Genomic DNA, 24,271 nt, shown 5'->3' with positions numbered 1-24,271 from the left:
TAAATGGAAAATAATATAATTATTTATAACAATATATTTATGGTACGCGTGCTCGACATAAATATAATATAATATATACCTGCAGGCGGCCCAAGGACGTAAACGTAAATCTTTTCTTTTCTCGTTGTTTTTTCCGCTATGTGACGACGAGGTCCACGAAAAAAAATTCCCTATTGCTACATCATACCATTGTAAAAATTGAAAACAACGGACGACTGCCAACTACTGTTGTACACCGTGCGTTGTGAACGCTGCACGTTTGGCCGAGCGAACTTACTTAGCCGTAAAAATTATTATACTTTTCTGTCGCTTATTGGAGGGCGCGCGCGTGAACAACACAATAAGTATATACCTCCTACATAATGATAATATCATTTCAAGTACGACGCGGGCTGGGAAAGTAAGTTCAGGAGGGTGCTCAATAATTGAATAATGACATTATCATTATTATAATACGCATAATATATACAATATACACATATATAATATATATAGAACATGCGATCCTGTAGTCTGTAGGTACTATACATACACACACACACATATATATATATATTATTTTTTGATAATTGCATAGGTCGATTTATATATCGCATTATAATACAACATTATTATTACTTGTATGGAAGGTCCTGGCAGACTTCTATTGATGACGATAATGGGCTTTGCAACGCCGTCGGCTGGCACACAGTCAGGTCTGTAACAATCGGTCATGTTGTACGGACAGTCGTAGCAAGCCTTGCTCATTGTGTAGTACCATTCCACTTTGAAACGGTACTCGCACGTTTTTGGCGGTTCGTCCACGCGACATTCTCTCTGGCAAGGATGGACGGTGACGGCGTCGTCGTCCTGATCGCGTTCATGTCGCGTCGACACAGCTCCCGTCAGACGCAGGACCGCGATAGTACAGCAGCAGTAATAAAACAATACGATGGTAGAGCACTGTGCTTTCATTTTTCTTACGTTTTCATCTCATATGCAAATAATATAATGTGTAAACAATATTATATCGGTAAAACGACGATGTAGGTACGCGTGTACGATAAACTCTGAACAGGATTTTATGCGTCTGAAAAAGCAAACGTACATAATATTATTATTTGTATTGTGAACCTACATTTATGATATTATTATTATTATTATTACATACACATATAGGTAGACAAGCTATTATAATACTACCTATGTAGGTAAACGTATATTAATAATTTTAATACCTATATTACACAGATTCAGTACTTTAGTTACTCGGTCGCACAGACGCCGTGCTGCTGCTTCAGCGGCGTCGAGAAGAAGAATGTATTGTAATTTTGTTTTGCCAATCGGAAACCGGATTTTTAAAATTCCAACATTTATCACCATGCAAGTTGCAGTTTCTCCCACCCCCTCACAGTTTGTTATTTAATAGAACTTCAAATCACGGAACGAATTTCGGGGGATTTACCCTTGACTGTGTATTGTTTTCACAACATTTTAATAGTATTGTAATCGTTTATAGTTTATATACTTGCACGTATAGTATTTAGCAGATTCAATAACAAAATATTAATAATCTTTGTAAGCTGTATGTATTACATACTTTGTATGCTACATAGATATATTGATTTATTATTATTATTTTAAAGAAGTCTATAATCTATATAGGGAGTGTTAAATAGTAGGTATGACAATGAAGGGATCGGAGTTGTATATTGTTCTATAGGCTCTCGGTTTATTTAATTTAGTATAAAACTCAATATCATTTTACGTAAGTGTTTATCTTCATTATCGCATTCGAATATTAATTTGACAACAACGGTGCAACGTGAATTTAATCTGTATTGTACTAATATGCCAAAACATTATCTTATCATAAATCTATTTATTGTTTAATTGTTTATAAATTTGTTGTACAAGATTACTTTTTATAGTATTTTTTTAAATTGTTAATATTTTTTTTTTATTCCAACCTGCAGTTCTCTGTCACATATTTATTAAATATTAATATAAATTAATTTCTCCAATTTTTACATATTTTTACATTTGTTTTTGTGTGTATTATTCCAACATAAAATGTTTATAAGATATTATTATAATAATTTAATTTTATACTCATTTTAATTTTATCGACGTCTGCAAATAATAATTATACTAAACCCCGTACAAACAGGTTCTACAATACAAGTTATACGGAAATCAAACTATATTGTTGAAATTATACGTTATAACTTTTTATAACTTATAAACATGTGAAAACAAGGAACCATCGTCACTCGGTAAATTTATTTATTTATATATAATAAATAGGTAAAAATATTGTTGTGAAATTCAGTAAGCGTGAATAAACAATAATATTAGAATTTTAGTAAAATTTTAAATTAAACTAAATTATAAGACAATCAAATAAAAATTAACCGTGAAAATAACAGATACAAAATATTAATCATTAGACTAGATTTAAATAATAATAGTAACAATGAGACAATCAATAAATCAAATATAATAACATAACAATAATAATAATATATTCAATGTATACACGGCAATAGACACAATTTGAAACGCTTGTTAGTACTTGGCGTTTCTAAAAGTGGCCTGAGGGATATTTAAGTATGAAAAATAACGTGTAAAACATAAGCTGATGATTGAATGTTGACATTACATTTGTTTCGTGCAATCAACCAAATAATTAAAAAAAAAAAACATTGTCCATAGAAACACTCAGTCACTATTTTAATTTTGATATTTTTTGGAATTTATTATATTAATAATTAATTATTTTTTAAACGATTGTTTATTAACATCGTTATCAAAGTACCTACCTAATTAATACGTTTATTAAAACAATAATATACGTACATTATTCGAATGTATCTATCTTATCTTTTTTAACATTAATTTTTCTCTGTTTATTTAATATGTTTTAAAATTGCACGTTATATCACATCAGAGTTTCTTTTGTTTAAATACTTCTTAATTATCTTATATTCAGATTATTATTATTATGATATTATCTTGTTTTTTATATATACTACAGTTATTGAGAATCTTGATAAAAAAAAATTAGATGGTTAAAACTTATAAGGTCATATTCTACACCAAAAAAAAATTGTTATGACTTAATGAGTTTACAATTAATAATGTATGTATATGTTTAATTTATCTTTATAATTGAAGCATTTAAAAAATGATAAATTATATAGTAAGTAGTTAAATTTAAAATGTTTAAAATTTTCACCCTACAAGTACAATGGATATTTGATATTTGACCTCTCGAATAATATGTTTTCCTCGTTATAAAGCTGACTGTAATTTACATACACGGAATTACCGTCCTACTAGAAGTTTGTCACACTATGGTCGAAATCACCGCATTTAATTAAATATATTCTAATAAACATTTATTTTTATGTCTATAGGTGTTTAAAACTAAACATGCCTTTTAATCAAGTAATTAAAATTTAAAATTAATTAAATTTTATTAGAAATTTATATCTAAATTATTTTACAGGAAAAAATAAAACTAATACTTTATAGTTGATATCCATAATATTATATTGCAATCAAATCGATCAATAAAATACGAGTATACGATTAATCGTGTATGTAAAATCTAACTTATCTAATATCTTAAATTATCACTTGATTTTTTTTTTTTTTATAAGGTTTTACAAATTTGATTATAAATTTGTTTTGTTTTATTAAAATTTATAATTTTGAATAAGATAAAATATTTTGTGTTTTTAGTTTATATGATTATTGCACCATAAAATCATAGTGGTCGAACAGACCAATATATGATTAACGGAGTAAATGCGTAATATAATATATACATACGTATTTCAAAGCGACTAATGACTAACGACGGGTTAAAGTCCTAGGTATATAAAATTTCTTTAACTATTGAGGGCAAGGAGAAAAAAACCATACCTAAATGCCGTAACAAATAATAATAATAGAAAAGTTAACATATAGGTATTTACCGCTAAAACGTTTGAGACATTTTAAACCTCAGATATTACCAAGAGACTTATACACGAATGGTGTATTAAATTTACGCTAATAATTTATTAACGATCATCCTTGAATTATTCGAGTAAAGTTTTCCTATTTACTTTTCGATAATAATAATAAATAATAATATTATAAATAACAATAAATGGATGTTTTACTTCACTAAAACTATATAGAGCTTGAAGGTCTTTCAAATTAATCGCTGTCCCATGTACACGCGCTTATAAGGTCTCAAAGTACATTTATACAATAATTATCGTAACGCACCGTGGCGATTCGCAATAGGTACTATAAAGTGTGGCATCATATTATAATAATAGCCAATCTAAATATATAACTATACAATATTACCTACATGAGATGCTTTAGGACGAGCAATAAATTTTAATGAAATATTGAAACAACGAAATTAAAATATTAGAAGATGTACTGTACGAATATTATCGACACAAAATTGCATATCCAAAACGAAACGATATCGCGATCATTAAAATATATTATTTTTTAGCTAACGATTTAATAACAGATCATCAATCGTGACGGTTTTAATAATAGCAAATTTCAAATAAAAAAAAATCTTCGTCGAGACGAAATAATAAAACACCTGTCCACTCAAAGTATAATAATATAATATATTACGCGTTGTTGTAAAACTGTTGTCGCGTGCGTAAAGCTGCAGCGTAATAATAATATTTATTTAATTATCGCTGTATGATTTACCTGTAACCCGTGGTCGTGCTACGGTTATCCGGCGAAGTCGAACTTTCCAACACGCGGGCGCACAGTGTATTTTACGCGGACAGAGGAGCGCGCGTCCACGGTACAGGCGTTATACCTCACGACGACGTGCCGGTCAACGATCAACGATTATCGTTTTCGGAATACGTGATACGCGAACGGTCTCGCGAGATACTATGCTGTTAGGGATGCCCTTGACGCAAGTGTACCTGTTAAATAAGAAAAAGAAGCATATATATATTTAGGTAGGTACATGATATGCACACACACACACACACACATACATAAAATATATTACCTACACCATATAGTATAGGTTATTGAAACGTCTCCGTCTGTGTGTGTGCGTACACGTTTTATTATTATTATTATTTTTTTGTTTTTAGGGGAAGGGGAAATCATTATATTATTACAGTCCCAGGTGGGTATTAAATACGGTCTTGTGACGTAGACACACGTTGAAATTAGCATATCCAACATGCCATTATATTATTGTTATTATTATCATTAAAATCGTACAAATCTTCTGTAAAGATAAACCACTACGCTGTGTTATTACTTATTACTGTAGTTAATACAAATTATATTATTGTTTATTATAATAATTATATATACCTATACTACCACATATACTGTATGCACGGTATGTATATAGAAATATGTACGATCTGTGTTTCGTATATGTATACACACACTATATCATTATATTATATTGTTTCAACGTCATCAATCGAAAACTTCTCGAAAAAACCCAATGCTCAATAAGGCAATAGGTAAGTAGTTTTTGTTTACAAAATATGTATCACTACAGTAATTGATTTTTGGTTTGTAACATATTTCTTTACATATTATGCCTATATACTTACGAGAAAATATAATAATATACATAGTAGTACATTCAATCATCATTACGAAATCACATTCTTCATGCGTGTAACAACTAATAACCTGCAGAACTATATAAACAATATCGTTTTAACGTTTTAGACTATAATATACCTATATTGTATAATTATTACTTGTTGTAAAATTTAAAAACTAACACTTTATTTTCCACAGATAATAAGATTTAATTTTTCTACTTGCATGATTCAGAGTTGGCAGAATTTCATCAATTATTAAATATCATAGTTTTTAACGAGTGGGCAAAATGTATTTAAATAATACTTTAGGAACCTACTTTTAACAATTTGATGCTTTATATTATTATTTATTAGATAATTATATTCATATATATTTTTGTTTATACTCTACATAATAACTATGTTAATATTTTTTATCTACTTATCTATCTGTTATTGGAAGAGTTAGGTACTTCATGTTATGTTTGTAAATGAACACTATAGTACTATATAAAAATATAAAATATATACAAAACAAATATGACTACAATAATATATTATAGGTATTTAATTTTCTTATCAAAATTATTTTAAATCATTGAATAATAATAATATTAATTATTAAATATTGATGAAATATATTCAATCAATATATTAATTATTATTTTTGTTTTTTGTATAATCGTTAATTTGTGTTAAGTTCTAACTTTCAACATTTAAAGACACCTTACTATAATTTTGCTTAAAGACAATCAGCGCGCGTATTTTGTTTTTAAATTTTACTGTAATCTTATTATGTATATTGCGTTCTAACTTCTAAGGTAAATAAATTATGATTAATATTATTAATAATAAGATGAAGTCGAAGAATAAAGTAATGTATATTATGTATTTTAATGAATAACATGTTATGTTAAGTAAACAGTAAACAGTAATTTTTTATTAAAATCAAAATTCGGTATTGCGGTTAGATAGCTAAATAATTATAAACAAACGTTATAGTTATAAATCATTTATTAGGAATGTTGGTATGTTCTATACTTATATAGTTATTATATAAAATCGTGGATCTTTTCCTTTCACTTGTATTTTATTTTGTCAACTACACGTGAATATAGAAATATGATTGTATATTATTCTATGTAATATGTATTAAATTACAATTATTATTATAACAGTTTGCTTATACAACGATGGTCAAAACAAAACGTGTTTCTATACTGCAGTAAGTATTATAGTTTTAAGATACTGTCATTAAACAAAAATACATATTCACGACCACGCTAAAATTATCGAGACCGTGACATTTTTTAACGTTTATTATTAATTATAATTTTTTTTAAAATTTTTTTTTATTATTTTTCCAAATGGATTTTGAAAATATTCGAGGACGTCAACAACCCAGCTTCAAATGAACTCTTCGACGAGTATAATAAAATTCCCCGTAAACGATGATGAATAAACACATACGCACTACGGGTGTTATAAACATAATAAATAAAAATAAAATACTATACATATAGCATATAATATACCTACAAAACCTGATGTCAACGCGTGTCAGAACAACGGCAATGAGCAAGTCTGTCCTGGGTTTTTCAAGGGTAATTGTTACATTCCCCGTGCAGTTAGTCACGTGGTTCTGTTTGGCCATTAATAATAATACTTATATAGTATAATATTATATGAATACATATTAAAATCGGTTGGACGAGAGTATTTACACGAATATAATGAATTTATTATATCGAATAATTAAGACACCAAACAATTAACAGCTGTTAAAGAATAATTACATACTTTAATAATATATCGTATAGACTCTATGTGGTACGCATTGATTTATTAAGTTTTCAACTACAGTGCACGATGAAGATTAATTATATTGTTCCGCATTTGACCGGTACAGGAAGTATAATATATGAGTAGCTATCTAGGTTCTGAGAATCACTGTAGTTTAGAGTGTATATGAATCATTGCGATAAATATTTGCCACTGCATTATTGGAACATATTTTATTCTATACTACCTTTAAATAATTCATAGAGATATATGTTTGCCTGGAGCAATACACGTACAATTTTAATATCAATTGAGACCTTTACAAACCGTTCAATATAATTATTATTCTTGTCTATTAATTTCTTGAGTAAAAAAATATGAAGCGATTAATAATTCGCTTACATGTATACATATTATTATAATATTATTAATAGAATACTACAACTACTAATACAAATAAAATGTTCCACTCAATTATCGTTTAAACGACCGTGGAAAAAAACTCAACTTATTTACTTTATCTACAGATAGGTACACCAAGAAACAAATTTTATTTTTATTTATAAATAAAATCTAAATTATCAGGTTATAAACATTTAGGTATAGACACATGAAAGAAATTTGACAATTCTAAATTACGGAAAGCTCTGCTAGTGTCCGATAGCCAACACACATCTTTATCTTTGATAGTTAGTCATTATTATTATTGCATAAATTATCATCTTAAAAACACTACAACAGAATTTATTTATTTTATATTAGTTACTGGTTAGTGGTTATCAATTATCGGTAATCCTCGAGACACCTTAGCGTGTAAATGGTATCGTGATCTCTTACAATAATGATTAATAAACATAATATAAGTAGGTATTACATAGAAAAGAAAGTATCAGCAATAGGTGGCTTCTTTCATCATATAGTTTTTTTCGTATCATGATTTTTTATTTATTTATCTTATGTCATATTATTTTAGTATAGATTGTATATTACTTATATATATATAAATAAAATCAATACTGTTAATAGGCATTGCAAAGCGTAAAATATTATTTTGTGACATTTTTTTTATCTTATATTGTATTTATTAATAAATATACTTTATGATCACGTCATTAAAAAATTCTGTTTTTGGTGCCGATGTCAACTATAAATGAATTACACAAAAACATATTATTATCATTTTTTTGCTTTATGGTTATTAATATTAATATCTTATTTTTAGTACGTTAATTGTTATTTGTAATAATAAGAATAACAATAAATTAAACGGACCAAGAGAAATTTAAAAATTATTATTAAGAAAAGTCTAAAAAATGTGTATACTGTTACAGTCAATTTAGTGTAATATGTACAGGGAGATTCGCCAATAAGCATGATCGCCCCATTTATCCTTTTAATAATATTAATATAATGCAATTGTTCAAATTCTAATTTTTGGAATTTTTTAGTATATTTTATAATTGTTGAATTTTATTTCTGTCTACAGAACTTTTATACTATTTATGGAATGTTTATTGCGGACTTGAAATGATATACTAACTTTAAACGAGAATCATCAGTTTTTTACTACATAAATTGTTAAAGAAAACTTTGATGCAACCTTTGCGAAATTTAAAAAAGTAGTTTTTGAGTATTTAAGCTTTTTACACTAACTTCCAAGGATACATAGTTCATAGTAATTATAGTTATATATATTTAAATATAAAAGTGATGTAATATATTTATTCTAGTACTCTAATCTCTAAATTATTTTGTACTTAAGTACATAATAATTATTATGTTCAGACATTTTTAACAAATTATAGTATATTTTTATTAATTAATAATTATTAGTACTATGGTTTTCAAATCATTATAAGATATTTAAACCTAGACTATGATTCTCAGTACATAATATATAATAAATAAACTCGTATGGATTTTAATTTATAGGTACATATATATACGCATTAAAAAAAAATCATCAACTTAAAATTTACAGTAAGAAAGGCATTTTTAATTTAAAAGAATAAAGTTTGTTTCGTTACAGTACTACACTCCTTAAAAGACATGAAAAAAAAAATGAAAGTACTTTAAAATATATTCTATAGGTAAGTTTATTTGAAATTTCTAAAAATCTGAATTTCAATAAATTTATTTTTAAAGGAAAAAATGTGGGTAAATAATATGTAAGGTAAATTGTGAATCATCAAGTATGTATATACCTTTCCACCAAACGAATAAATTAATAAATATATATTAACATAATTCAATATGTTGTTTCTCAATTTGTTAAAATGAAATAAATTTCTAATTTTTTTTTTTTGAAAGATAGACTTTCTATTTTTATTCAGCCCTAATCATTCGTTATTAAGAAATATTTTAATTGTAAGATTTAAAGTTAAAATATCGATAGCCATTTATTTGACTAATAATTACATTACATAATATTATATGATATAATATATTAAATATATATTTAAAAGTTATTAACTATAATATAGATATTATTATATATCTAGTATCTACCTACAAGTTTATTGTAGAATAAAATTTACTTGGAATTGGTGTGTATTATAATTGAAACGACTGTGAATTTAAGCAGAATTTAGATTTTAATCAGTTTTTTTTAATTTCACAACGTGCAATAAACAATCTCTTAAAACATATTATCTATCTATTTAGGTATATTCCGTATACATACATATTATAATGAACATTTATTTAAGTTTAGTTCAGGGACATTTGCTGTTCTTGTAGGTTATAAACAATTATGTGCGAATGTCTTAAGTATGTTGTTATTATAAGCATTATTGTCTTAAGATAATTGAATATTTGAATACAATTTAGGATATTAAACATTATAATTAATTCATACAGACTGGTAGCTATAATATCTAAAGGCTAAAGCTATCATTTAACTGTGCTTTTACATAGGTTATTCTGAAGTCACTAGATGTTACAAATAATTAAATTATTTATATATTGTTTTATATAATTATAGTAATTAGTAATACACATACACTAATGCCACTCAGAACTATCATAGAACAATATCCTGTTTTTATAGAAACAAAAAATGTTTAATCTAAACAAATATCTATATAATTTAACAATTTGTTAGATCCTTTAAATATAATCACTGTATTCGGTATATAAAAAATGTTTAAAAATTGTATTCAGTATCTTATAATAATTACCATGGTAACTTTATTACTATAATAATTTTTATGAACATTTTTAAGGGGTTGACAAAATCTAAGGGGATTGGTGGGTGAAACTGAAGCCCCCAACATTATTCAATATATTATTATCTGAGTAAATATTTATTTAGACAGGTTTTTTCTTTTTATTTAGCAAACTGGATACAAAACATAATATTTTTTTTTATGTCAGTCGAACCCAAATTTCAATCAAGCCTTTCGTGGTTCTACTGCTTTCCCTAATAATAAGCAGAATAATTTTACACAGATAAATTTTATTGTCAATCGTATTTTATTTGATACCATGTTTAAATATTGCATTTTAGCGCTTTCCGCTAAATTACCAGTAATGTCTTCTAGTTCTTAGATTTTTAAAGATACCTTAAACTACCAGTGGATGGAGGATGGCCTTAAATTATTATAAATATTTTAAGTTACGGGTATTTTCATATTTGTGTATTTAGCATTTAGGCAATATTATAATATAATATTATTACATATTAAAGATAGTAGTTAAGTACGTGTTTTTTTTTTAATAGCCACGCACATAAGCAAAAATTAATGAATTCTAATCGTATTTAAGCACTCAAAAGAACATTTGGAGTATTGACAATTTGTTAAAACTACGTAAACAATGTAATTTTTTATATTATACACGTAATCAAATAACACGTCGATTTTTCTCATAGAATAACGCCCACGATGATTGGGTTTTTTATGTATTTAATTAATAATATAATATACATATCGTAGTTATTTTTTTTTTTAAATATTTACATCACATATTCCTCATATAGATATCTATCAATAACTGAATAACATTTTATACTCGTAGTTCTACATAAACATAATATTACAACGTGGTCTGCCAATTTACAAATACCCGTTGGCGAGAATGGAAAAAAAAACCCGAAGACACGGATTATCCAAATACGTAGGTAGGTAGACTGCACTGGTCGCCATCTATAATAACTTACAAATATCGCGTTGAGTATCTGCCTTCACCGCAGTTGTACAATCGTACTCACTCGTACGGCGCCGCACCGACCTAAGTAAATAAACGACGACGACGACGACGACAAACATAGGTATTGCACTACGGCCACTACGTCACATATAGTACGTAAAGTACATAGGAAATGGCGTTTGCATAAATTATCGCTTTCGCGACAAACGTTATTATAATATTAGTTATCGCCACTTCTGTTTAACATAATATAATATTTAATACCCCCACCGCGGCAATTTAAAATATGTTATATTCGTATGGATATATTTACGCAAAAATGTAATAATAATATATACCTATAGCTGTGAAGGTTAATGCGCTCGATTAACAACGTGTTTCGTGATCGGTCGGCCAACGGTGCGACCCGCGAATATCTAGGGTATTCGTCGCGATAATAAGTAATAACATTGAATAATGTAATATAATTATATTATAATATAAAATTATAAAAACAACAAACGGTATCGGCGGATGTAACGATAATATTATTGCACTTCAAAAACAACAACAAAAACGGTTTCATTGAGTATATTATTATAATAGAACAATACAAGGTGATCATTTAAGTGTCTGCATTTATTGTTACAATTTTTTTTACATACATAGATGTAGTTTAATGTAAAATAAAAAATCACTTTTTTATTGTTATCGTTTTTTAGTTTTTCGAATGATAACATACATTTTTTAATTCATTTTTCTAGGCAGAACATTTTTTAGAGTATCTACCTACCTATTATTTTGATATAAAATAATAATCCAATTCCTGCCCATTTAAACTTCAAGTATTTATAAATAAATTAATTATATTCATTCAAAATCCGATTTTTATGTAATTCAAAATAAGGTACTTCGGACCTCCGAAAATATCTTCAAAATATGAAATACACCTATTATCCCTTAAAAAAAATATAAAATTTTAAGATGAACAATAATTGTTGTTTCGCAACGACATCAAACCATAGAAAAATAATAATTTCCAAAAAATTAAAACTTTTTGAAACAAAGCACTAAGCCGCACTTTAAATAAACCAAAATAATATTATATTGAAATACTGTTCCTCGATCATCGCAGAAAATATTCCATTCATTATACCTATCTCATAATGGTAATAAACGAATAAGTCGGAATAACAACACTAAATACTAGGTAGGCTATATAAATATAATCCTGGTAAATACATTGGTCAAAATAAAAAAAATAGATTAAATTAAATAAAAAGTAATATCGTTTATTGACCTAACCATTCAACAACTTAATCAGTACAGAATAATAGAAACGATTATCAACAAAAATAGGTCAATGAGTACGAGACCGATTTAAATACGCACTTATACCAAATATTTGACGCCTGCCGCGAATCGAATTAAAAGTAATACCAAAATACCCTATGATATATTTTAAATTTTTGGGCCAAAACTTCCATATTAATTACAATTCATTACTCTTCCTAAAAAAAAAAAACGGGACTGGTTAAAGTCATATTATAATGTATTAAGATAATAATATATTGTATAGTGATGTACATCCACCAAGTAGATATTATAGGAGGTACTTAACTACCTGGGTATTTCATAAAAAAATGTTATCTATGCTAAAAATTTAAAAATATAACAAATTTCAAACTTTTATAAATAAAAGAAGATTTTATTATTTATATTATGAAGAAAATTAAAATCGATTTTCAATGCTATAATATTTAAACTATAATATTATAGGTCAATATTAAAATACGTTACATAATAATTTTATTTTTTGCGCGTACCCGCGAGCGGCTCGGTAATATTATATGCTAATATCGTAGGTATTAACAATTAATAAAAGTTTGTTGAATTTGTAAACAATCGCGTATGTACCTACTGTAAACGATATTATTATTATATTTGCGATTCGTTGCGTATAGTTATTATTATTATGGTTATGCCTTGTGCGTTTCATTACATAAGACGATAAATAGTTATAACATAATAATTCATCAATCGTGCGGTACATCATCATCGTTATATGCGCCGCCGCGCCCGCCCCTACCGCCACCGTTGAAGCCTACTCGTCACTGTCCGTCGGTGGTGCGACGACGTCACGGCGATGACGCCGATGACGGCGTTTGGTAATGCCGCCGCCGACGACAACGACGACGACGGCGGCGGCGGCGGCCGATTATTACAACTCTCCTACGTCACCGTCTTGGACGGCGGCACGTTCGGCACCGTTTACCGCGCGGTGTTGTCGGCCGCCAGTGGCGGTGGGACGGCGCGTACAGTGGCCGTCAAGCGCATTCGGTCGCCGGGCGGCGGCCGTCACGAACTGGACGTGCACAGACGGCTACAGCACCCGAACGTCGTCAGACTGCTGTTCCACTTTTATTCCGGTAACGAAAAAAAAAAAAAAAATAGGTATACGGTACACCATCGTCGTGTGCGCGCGACGTCATTTTATTATACAGTCCACAAAGTGGCATCGCCACCGGTTTCCAAGTAGACCATTTATTTCGAGGCGGATTTCACACACTCGATATAGATTTTAAAAAACATGGGGCCCTACACCCCTCTATCGGCCCTAACACAACACGAATATAGCAATATTGACGTACAAATATTATTATTATTATCATTATTTATATATATTCGACATAATTTTAAATCCATATTTTTTAATCAGTTACAGAAAAATACAGATAGTGGTGAAACACCATCTGTTCGTATATATCCTCACACCCCAATTTTTTTAAGAAAATCAACAATTCTTATCGCCTGTGTTTTATCACCACTCATCAGTAATATTATACTTCTACTGCGAAAACAAACTTTTTATTTTTCAATGATATTTATCAGATTTGATTTTAAAACTGTAGAAAATAATTTATAAAATTAATTATAATAATTGACTTTATATTTATAATTGATAAGCACTTTATTTTGGGGGATATTATATATCGAGCTTTGGTGAATTTAAGTTCCTCAAAGTCCTTTCCCAACCTATTTGCGCCAACACGTATGACAATTATTTGCTTTTGGATTCGTATTCCGGACCATATTGTAGCTATAGAGGGTATTACTTAAGGGCAGGACTGTAAATATGCAGAAAAGTGCATTTATTTAAAATGTAAAATGTGACATTCTTGATAGAAAGTTAAAGAAAAGTTTGAATCGTATAACGGATAAATTACAATTTTAACTTTTATTAATACGCATTTGTTGATATTTTTAATTGCTTGGGTAATTAATTCTTCTTCTTTTGGCTTTACAATTCTTTAAGAATTTTGGGTAATTAATTGTATATCTTAATTATTTTTTATAGTTTAATGTTTTTTTTTTTTATTGCACTTAAAAATATTTTTTTTTAATTTCCAAATATCAAATTTTTTTTAGTAAATGTTATGAATTATTATTTTTTAATTTACATGGTTCGTAGTTAAATACGTCACACTTATTTCACTTATTTATTATAATATATATATATATATATATATATATATATATATGTTTGTGAATTTTTTTACAGTTTTATTTTTAGATTTTTTTTACAGATTGTTTGAATTATATGACTATACAAAAATACTTTTGAAACTTGTATTTTTTGGCACTTGATTATTTATATATATTTTTTTTAGCGTATTTCAAATTGCGTTTAGGAATTTTAAGGGCATATTTAAATATTTTATACATATATACTATATACTATGTATATAGTATATTTAACTCGCAGCTCTACTCATGGGACACAGATAACGTAATAGATATAAGTATAGAATTAAGTATAGATAAGTGTAGTTATAAGATGAGTTCTTATTCAAAATTCAAATTAGCTGGTTTGGTTACAAAGTCATATGGTAAGGGGATAGGACGTCTTAAACAAAACTTAATAAACATGTGATCAAAGATTTTCATACGAATAAACAACTATGACGTCTTATTAGCGATGTTATCGGACTGATGTCTGTTTATTAGTATATGCATATTAAATAACGAATAAACAATATATACATATTGCATAGATCGCTGCGATACAAATTGAAACTAGGCCTATATTAATATAATATGTTTTTTCACATTAGCTTTATATTATTTTTAATTATCATGCTTCAAAATAATTATTAATTACTATATTGATAATAATAATATATTAATATAATATTATATAAGTAAGATTATCGTATTTGATTTGGTTGCATTAAATTCGTTTAGAGTTTTTTCTCGTGTTTATTGATCGTATTCATTCATCGATTTACATCAAATTTGACAGGAACTGGTTATAAGTAACATTTTCGCAACAAGTGATTGAAGAAGTCGGGAATTGTCGAAATAATCGCTTGTCAGTCTTCTGCACGCAATAAATTATATTAATGAGACGAACGATTCACCAACGGCTAAAATATCGACAAGACAATCGACCCTTATCGACCTATAATCAAAATACCACAATACCAAATTTTACTTTTACCATTTTATTTGTATACCTTACCTGTGGAGGTAACCAATATTAAATTATTATTATTATTCATTTTTTTTATCGGAATAACGAAAAATGGTTGTATGTGTAATGTATGAGTTCAGTGATGTAACATTATACATTTATACGTAGGTGTATAGTATAAATAACAATTTCATTGACTTTGAAAATACCTACCTATACTAAATTATAAAATATTGTTATAATTATTGTATGATTCATCAAACTCGGACCGAGATCATGACACTGAATGCTTGTGAAGGAATGTATGTAATTTTTCAACTGCTTAAAAATTGTTAAAACGTGTATAAGTAATAATTATATGTATAGTGAAATGCGTGCCATAACCTTAAACGGAATAACTGTATTACTAACCCAATTACAAACAATTTAAGAAAAATACAGCGCGCACGAAGTTAAGTTTACCTATTACAATATAAAACGTAACCTAACCTAACGTATGGGATCGATAAATGAAAATCGATATACACAGTTCAGATAATATTCATATCCTCATCATGTCATGCTAACTCGTGCCGCAGACTAACGCGTGACATAATATATAGGCATACCAATAGTGAATTTTTTTTTCAAGAATTAATATTAGACACTCTGTCATTATATTATAATAATATATCAAAAAATCTCAGATAACGTTCTGAGTTTGTACAATACATTTTAAAACGCTCCAATCATACGCTATCGATTCATTTAAAATGATTAATAATATCGGAATAAATCAATTATTATGATTATTATTTTCTTAATTCGCTACGTTTTGCGTTAAGCCAACACACGACGTCCTATCGATCAGAGCACAACAGTGTATATTATGTGACGTTATGTGTGCGGTGCAGGGCCAGACGGCACGGACGACGGCGGCAGTCGACTTAATTTGGTAATGGAATTGGCGCCGACCAACTTGGACCGCGCGATCCGGCGGTTGGCCGCAGCCGGTCGGACCGCGAGCACCGGCCACGGCAAGCTGTACGCGTACCAGATGTTCAGGGGCCTGGGGTACGTGCACTGGACGGCGGGCCTGTGCCACCGGGACGTGAAACCTAGCAACCTGTTGCTGTACCCGTCCACGGGCGTGCTCAAGCTGTGCGATTTCGGCAGCGCCAAGGACCTGTCGGACGGCCGGCCAAACTCTCGTTACGCTTGTTCCCGTCGATACCGGGCGCCCGAGCTGCTGTTCGACCAACCGCTCGACGCGCCCGACTACACCACCGCGGTGGACGTGTGGAGCGCGGGTTGTGTATACGCCGAACTCATGGCGGGCGTTTCTCTGTTCCCTGGCACAAGCACCCAGCATCAGCGAGCGTTGGTCACGCGACCACCGGAATTCCCGAGTTGGGCACCGGCCGACGCGGTTCAGCTGGTAACGGCCACGCTCCGGTTCGACCCGTCCGCCAGGCCGACGGCACTCGAAGCTTGCGACCACGAGTGTTTCGACGCGATCAGACAATCGGGCGGCAATCGCCTGCCGCCTCTGTTCGACGAAGACTACGACCACTACGATCGCGATGACTACGACGACAACGACGACGACGACGACGGATACGCGCGAGTCTGAGGATATCGCAGGGACGATAACGCGCGCGAGTTATGGACAGTGGACACGCCTGATGATTATATTAAAAACTGTAATTTACGACCACCTGCACTGATACTATATATGTGTAATAGCAACGAACAAATACATCATCAGCGGTGGGTTTTATTGCTCACGATAGATAATAGCCAGATAGAAGGGGGTGCGTATCGGGATTAAAATTTGGGCTAAAATCAGGGTCACGTTTAGAATTGTATACTGGTTGGTAAAATAAATTCGGCTAAGTTCTCATTTTCGGCTTTATATTACATTATTTTTTCGTCTAACAAATGACTTAACGTGAAAACTGTACAGGTAGCAGCAAAAAGAGGGAGCCCCACTAAAATTGACTAGGTTAAATAGTATGATATGATAATATTATATTATCATATATTATTGGGATTTTTTTCAATAATTTTTTTTTTGTATATATTATACCGCATAGGGGGTGGCCTCATCATTCGACAACTCACTTTCAAACCCATCTCTGATGTATAAATCTTTATGACATGAAAATACGAATCCGTTATGGAAATTTGATAATATTATCAGTGGCGTAACATGAAATTTATAGTGTTCCTAAGGTCTTTAGAAGATAAAGGCTCACTTAAAAATGGAAATTAAATTATTAATAGTGATGCTAAAATGGATCTAATGCTAAAATCTAATTAACCCTTAATATTTATTTAAAGTAATAACACTAAAATTAAAAGATAAAAGTATTGTGTCCTCCCCCTCCTCAATTTCGAAGTACCTGTGGGGCCCTAACCGGCCCCATTATAAATATGCAACTAAATTTTATCATAATATACTTCAGCGCATATGCACGACACAAATGACTTACCTTTATATCGACTTGTATTGAGTCTACGACGATTTGCGATGAGGGTATTATAAAGTTTGTTCTGCGCGAAAGTGATTTTTGCAGTTACTTAAACGTTTCGGACCGATGTCGGCGATCGAATAAACAGCATGCAAATGTACGGAAAAGACCTATATATACATGCTTGTGTGTTGGATATGACGTAGATTGTAATTTTTTGGATCTAAATACCATTCGTGATTATTATCGTAAAATGTAATTTAATTATATTGTGTTATGTATTACTTAATACATATTATTATATTTCCATTGATTATTTAAATATTGTATAACACTTATTGGTAGTCAATATGATAATATTACCTATATATATTGTTGTCTACTGTTGACCGAATTGATGACGCTTCAATCGTCGACGCCGCGATATCACAAAATGAATGCGTCACAAGCAACGTCGAGGTTTTCTACATAATATATTATTGTATGTTTAACTACTAAGCAATAACTAATAGCGCTAATAATAACGATTATTATTGGCCGGATATTGTGCATGATATATTATAAATCATAATATTATAAAATGTAGTGTACCTATAGGATATATGGGTAATCATCATTCATCAAGGGCGATCTCCCGCAGGTACACTGCCGGAGAAAACTAAGATATGGACAATAAAACGATAACTCTTAACACTTTGGAGTGATTAATAATACGTTTAATTTCCGTTTTCAAACAAAATGCACTATTACAATAGTATAAATTAGCCCGTGGTTTCCTATTACATTAAATAATATTATGAACGTTCAACTGCAGTATAGGTACCTATTTGTTGTATTAATAATAATGCCGTCATTATATTGATGATGTTTGAACAAAAAAAAAAAAATAATTAAGCAGTTCATTTTATACCTCCCAATAATGATTTAAATGCTAATCATCATTTTAACTCTTTATATTACACTATAATACTATACAAGAGCGTTATTACAAGAGGTCAATTCCACGGGAGGGGAGGGGGGTGAAAAAAAATATAAAAAATAATAATAATAGTAAAAAAAGGTTAGGTTAGAATTGAACTAATAACAATGATGAATAATAATTTTTTATTCGAATATTTAATAGTATTATTATATAATTTAATTTAATTTAAATAAACTCTCGGCAGTAGTAGCCACCCTTGAGTAGTAATATTATACATATATGTTACGATATTTACGATTCTATTAGGTGACGTGATTTCTAAGTCATAATTACCTACCTATATAGTAAAATTGTGAATTAAATATTTTACCGAGTAGATTATTTTAAAGTTTATGCTGCAGGTACCTTATTATATTTTGTATTCTATATTTCTATATTTAGATATGATTATTATTGAGAAATCCATTTGTAATAATTATTTTTTATTATTTATCAGCTTATCTGGTACACAAGATACGAGAAACATACCTACTTTTATTAATAAAAATTTGCAGCCTATCAAACTCTATAATTAGAAACTGTGTAGAGGTAAGTCGTCTCTTATTATTGGTTAAAAAAATACATATATGTTTACCAATTAACGAATATCTCGGAGAATCACTTAATATACAATACAAGTGTATCTCTACGGCGCGGCTTTCTTATACATTATCATCTTTTGTCGTAAGAGATTTTTTTTTTAGATTAAATAACTATTATTATTCGATTCAAGGTCGACGTCTTCCAACGGCGGTTATTTTCAAATCATAAGTTATGTCCGTTCTTTTGCAGCTAATTTCTCAATGTTAATATTATATATTATGTTTAATACATGCCGGACCTTGTATACGTCATCGCCGTATTATTATGTTATCGGTCCTCGTAATATTTAAACATCACAATATAATAATAAAATTGTTCCAATATTACTCTTCGTAGATGGTTTCTTCCACAGATCAATAGATGTCGAATGTTTGAGCGAATTTATTATTATATAAGATATAGTAGGCGTTATAATTATGTAAATATCATAATAATGTTATTGTGATCGTACCCAGGTACAACGATTCTATAGGGTCATCGTCGGAATAAAAAACGCGCACAGAGTTCGGCGGCAACGATTTATTCCGGTTTTTGGTTCACGGTTGCTGAACATTGAGGACAGTACCTACATTGCGTATCAAAAGTAATAACAGTGATGGTAAAGAGAAAAAATATGTGCATAATGTATTATAATAAATAAAATAGACACAAGGCTGTGTACTTCTATCTGATGACCCTACCTAACGTAACTTTAATAAATAAATGATAATAATATTAATATGAAAAAAAAACTTTAAAAAAACATACATAACATACATCTACAATGGAATACACAAGGTTCATGTTTAATTGTTGCGTTTCTTTTTCGTAAAATTAGGTTAGTAAATTATTCTTAAAACATCCGTTTCCATGGCAAAAGTGTATAGGTATATAAATATAGGTAACTATACTGTAGCGTGTAGCTACCTACACGCGTAGGATATCAAATTGCAAATGCTTTCCAATGTAAATGTCACCATCACACATAACGTGTACGATTTACAAATTACCCTGTTTTAATAATAATAAATAATAATATATTATGCATATTTTTTTACGAATATGATTGTTTTGTACAAATATGTATTAAGGTCAAATTCGATAAAAATTGTATGGAAATTCTAAAATGCTTGTGATGCTAAAATGTCTGTTAATAACAGACTGTTATACAATATCATTTGCATTTAAAAAAAAAAAATATATTTCAGTATAATTACACTATTAAATTAGCCATGTTTGAAAAAAAAAACATTTAGTCGTTTAGTTTACTACATCCGTTATTAAAAAACCAACGTTGAGTTTCTTGACTCGGTTAATTAGGTAAACCAAGAAATATTATCGGTTGTAACAACCTGTTGATGTGTTTATATCAAAGTACGTGAGATATATATTATTTAAATTTAAATCAACGTTTGCAATTATAATAATAACGTACAAATTATGTATTATATTGTATATTTGTATTATTACTAACAACGTTAGGTAGTTTGTAAGGTTATATACATATTTATATCCGTCCAATCTAAGTTCATTAGCAATAAGTAGGTACGCAATGTAATACGTGCAGCGTATAAAAAAATACATTTCAAAAACTCGTGCAATAAATTTGAGATTTTCCATGCTTTTTTGGTAATTGAAATAAATAATAATAAAAATTATTTTAATTTTTAATATACTATCAACACTAATATTGTTCTTATAATATGGTGTATAAAAAGTAAAGTTTAAATTTTTAATTACTGGTCTATGAATAATGTTTTTAATTACATTTAATAACTGTTTGACTGTACCTCTTATACGATATGCAAATGTAAAAATCACAGTATGAAGTAGCATATAATATTTATTATACCAAGTAGTACATGTAGTTAATTAACGCCAAGTGTTATAATAATAACGACTCCGGATGTCCCGATAGATAACCCGAGTTTACAAAAATGTAAATACATTTTTGTTAATTTAATAAATTTATGGTGAACTACGTCATATATATATTTTTTTTAATTAAAATTAATTATATTAAGGTTAGGTAAGTATATACAATACAGCATAAACTATAAATGATCACACTTTAATTTATTTTGATTTTTGTATCAAGATAAATAATAAATAATGTATTTTTAATAATTTGACATTATTATTTCAATCGCTTATTCGTTTTATTGTAAAATTATCACTAATTATCATAATTTTATCTCAATATAAAACTTTTATACTATAACAATTATTCGCTTTTTATTATAAACTCTATATTAATATTAGTAGTTATAGGAAGTACTGTTTTTTGGTTAAGGCTTAAGATATAGATTAATGGGTAATAAAGGTTCTACGAAGAAAAATAATATTCGAAAAGCCATAAATGACGGTGATAAAAAAAAATTGTTTATAATTTTATTAAAATATTTTTATAACATGTGTTATATTTATTTTTCATAATTTAATATTTTGAGCATTTCGATATAGATAGTTTTGTCTATATGAAACGATTGTAACAATTAATTTATTTTTAATGCATATACTGTAACTACCTGTTTTTAAAAATATGAAAACGCAATTTATCTATGATTTAAATCATAACCACGTATTTTTTTCAATGAATAAAATAGGTTACCCTTGAATTAAATACGTACAAATATTGAAAAAGAAAATTTTAAAGAGAACATTTTTTTTTATAGGTAAAAGTAAATTAAAAAATGATCAAAGTATCATATTTTGATATTTACTCGTACTTGTAAAATACGTCGATTTTTTTAAAAATATTTTATTTTTATGATGGGTGTTCATTTCTCAATCATAAATTCATACTTCGATATAAATATTGATATACATAAAATGCAATCTTAGTTTAATACATTAGTATATTATTAATATGTATTATTTACCTATATTAGATTATATCATTCAAATATGTTACAGACTTACGTACATTGTACACACTACACTTACACTTTTACTTATTGAATTTCCTTTCGATTTTACTAGATAATTAAGTAAGCTTTTATTCAAAATATCTACGGCCTAGTAGCGCAGAAACAATATGATAATTTATTGTAGTATGGTCAATTAAAGAGGATAAAAGTCATTTCCGATATCATAAACGAAATTTTAATATTTTTACTAGATAACCTAAATCCTTTCTTTTGATGTGCTACCAAAATATATAGACAAAAAGTTAAATAATCACCTATTTTTTTTAATGTTTAACAGATTTTATATACTTAAATAAATTAAAAATTTTCTGAATGTCCTAAAGCATTGCTTTTCATGTACAAAATGTGTTATGTGCATCCAATAATTTTAAAATGATACTTATTTCATTTTTAATTTTTCTTATTTTTAGGAATTTTTAAATATAATCTAGGTTTTTTAGTTCAAAATCTAACCTTATGGCATATAGTTTTAGCTTATAAATTTATACATAGATATTTATTTTATATTGTTTATTAGTTATTTTTGTTTTAACTGGCTGGTTGGTTGTACGTATGTTATTGTCTTATATTACCTATGAATATACCTTTCATAGTTCCATGTCTTTTTAAAAATTTAATGTTTATCCAAATCCATTTCAACAAAGTACAAAATACAATATATATATATATATATATATATGTATACATATAATGTATGTAGTTGCTCAATATATTTTGATGATAATTATCGATTGAAACATAAATTATAATATTTAAAGGCTACTAACTCGTATTTATAGCTCGCGGTATACAAATTTAGTTAACTAATTGTAATGAATAATGATTGGTAGGTGGGTACTATGTATAATAACATATAAAAAACAAAAGATCAGTTATAATATTATTTTTATACGTTGATATTTTTTGAATTCAGTATTGGTTTTGGGTATGCATCTGATTTGTCAGAAGGTCACAATCATTCATTCATCCGTATTTCCACACGATACTCTAATAAAAATAGTATCAACATTTTTCATATGTTAATTATTTCTTACATGTTCGATTATTTCAATGCCATGACTATTATATACGAATAGAAATAAGTGATGCAATAAATTGCAAGTATTTTTTTCTTACGTAAGTTTTTCAAAGATCATCCTACGGCCACACGCAAGTTTAAGGTCTAGGTTATTATTGTTATAATTTTTTTTCTCCAGGTTTACGAATACAATCCATTTTATTGAAGGTAATCGCGTTACGATCGAATTTACATCCATAGCGTTGATCTATTGTACCCCCTCTCAGTGTCCTATCATGCATATAAAATACTAGATGATTTTAAAATAGCATAAATAATAACGCATTGCAATGAATAATTCCTAATTAGCTAAAATGATTTAAACGCATAG

The 24,271-nt window shown here is 28.5% G+C and overlaps 2 protein-coding genes across 6 annotated transcripts in view; one reads left to right on the top strand and one right to left on the bottom strand.

The window, feature by feature from the left end:
• Positions 1-24,271, bottom strand: part of LOC132920220 (uncharacterized) — a 34,882-nt gene that overhangs the window by 7,454 nt on the left and 3,157 nt on the right. The window contains exons 1-3 of one of the 5 annotated variants that reach the window (XM_060982439.1): positions 18,432-18,551; positions 4,714-4,940; positions 619-1,069 (exon numbers count right to left, since the gene is read on the bottom strand). In XM_060982439.1, coding sequence (XP_060838422.1) covers positions 619-954 — 336 coding nt within the window. In that variant the 5' untranslated portion in view covers positions 955-1,069; positions 4,714-4,940; positions 18,432-18,551. Of the gene's footprint in view, positions 1-618; positions 1,070-1,217; positions 1,305-4,713; positions 4,941-18,431; positions 18,552-24,271 lie in introns of those variants that run through there. The other 4 variants (XM_060982440.1, XM_060982442.1, XM_060982441.1 and 1 more) reach the window with 4 other exon arrangements.
• On the top strand, positions 16,813-17,799 carry LOC132920223 (uncharacterized). Its single transcript, XM_060982446.1, has one exon. It carries the CDS (start codon positions 16,895-16,897, stop codon positions 17,567-17,569), a length of 675 nt encoding a protein of 224 aa, XP_060838429.1. The 5' UTR covers positions 16,813-16,894; the 3' UTR covers positions 17,570-17,799.

Source organism: Rhopalosiphum padi, chromosome 2, assembly GCF_020882245.1.
Source record: "Rhopalosiphum padi isolate XX-2018 chromosome 2, ASM2088224v1, whole genome shotgun sequence".
NCBI lineage: Eukaryota > Metazoa > Arthropoda > Insecta > Hemiptera > Aphididae > Rhopalosiphum > Rhopalosiphum padi.
The sequence above is the reverse complement of the archived record's forward strand: the minus strand, read 5'-3'. Positions and strand labels throughout refer to the sequence as shown.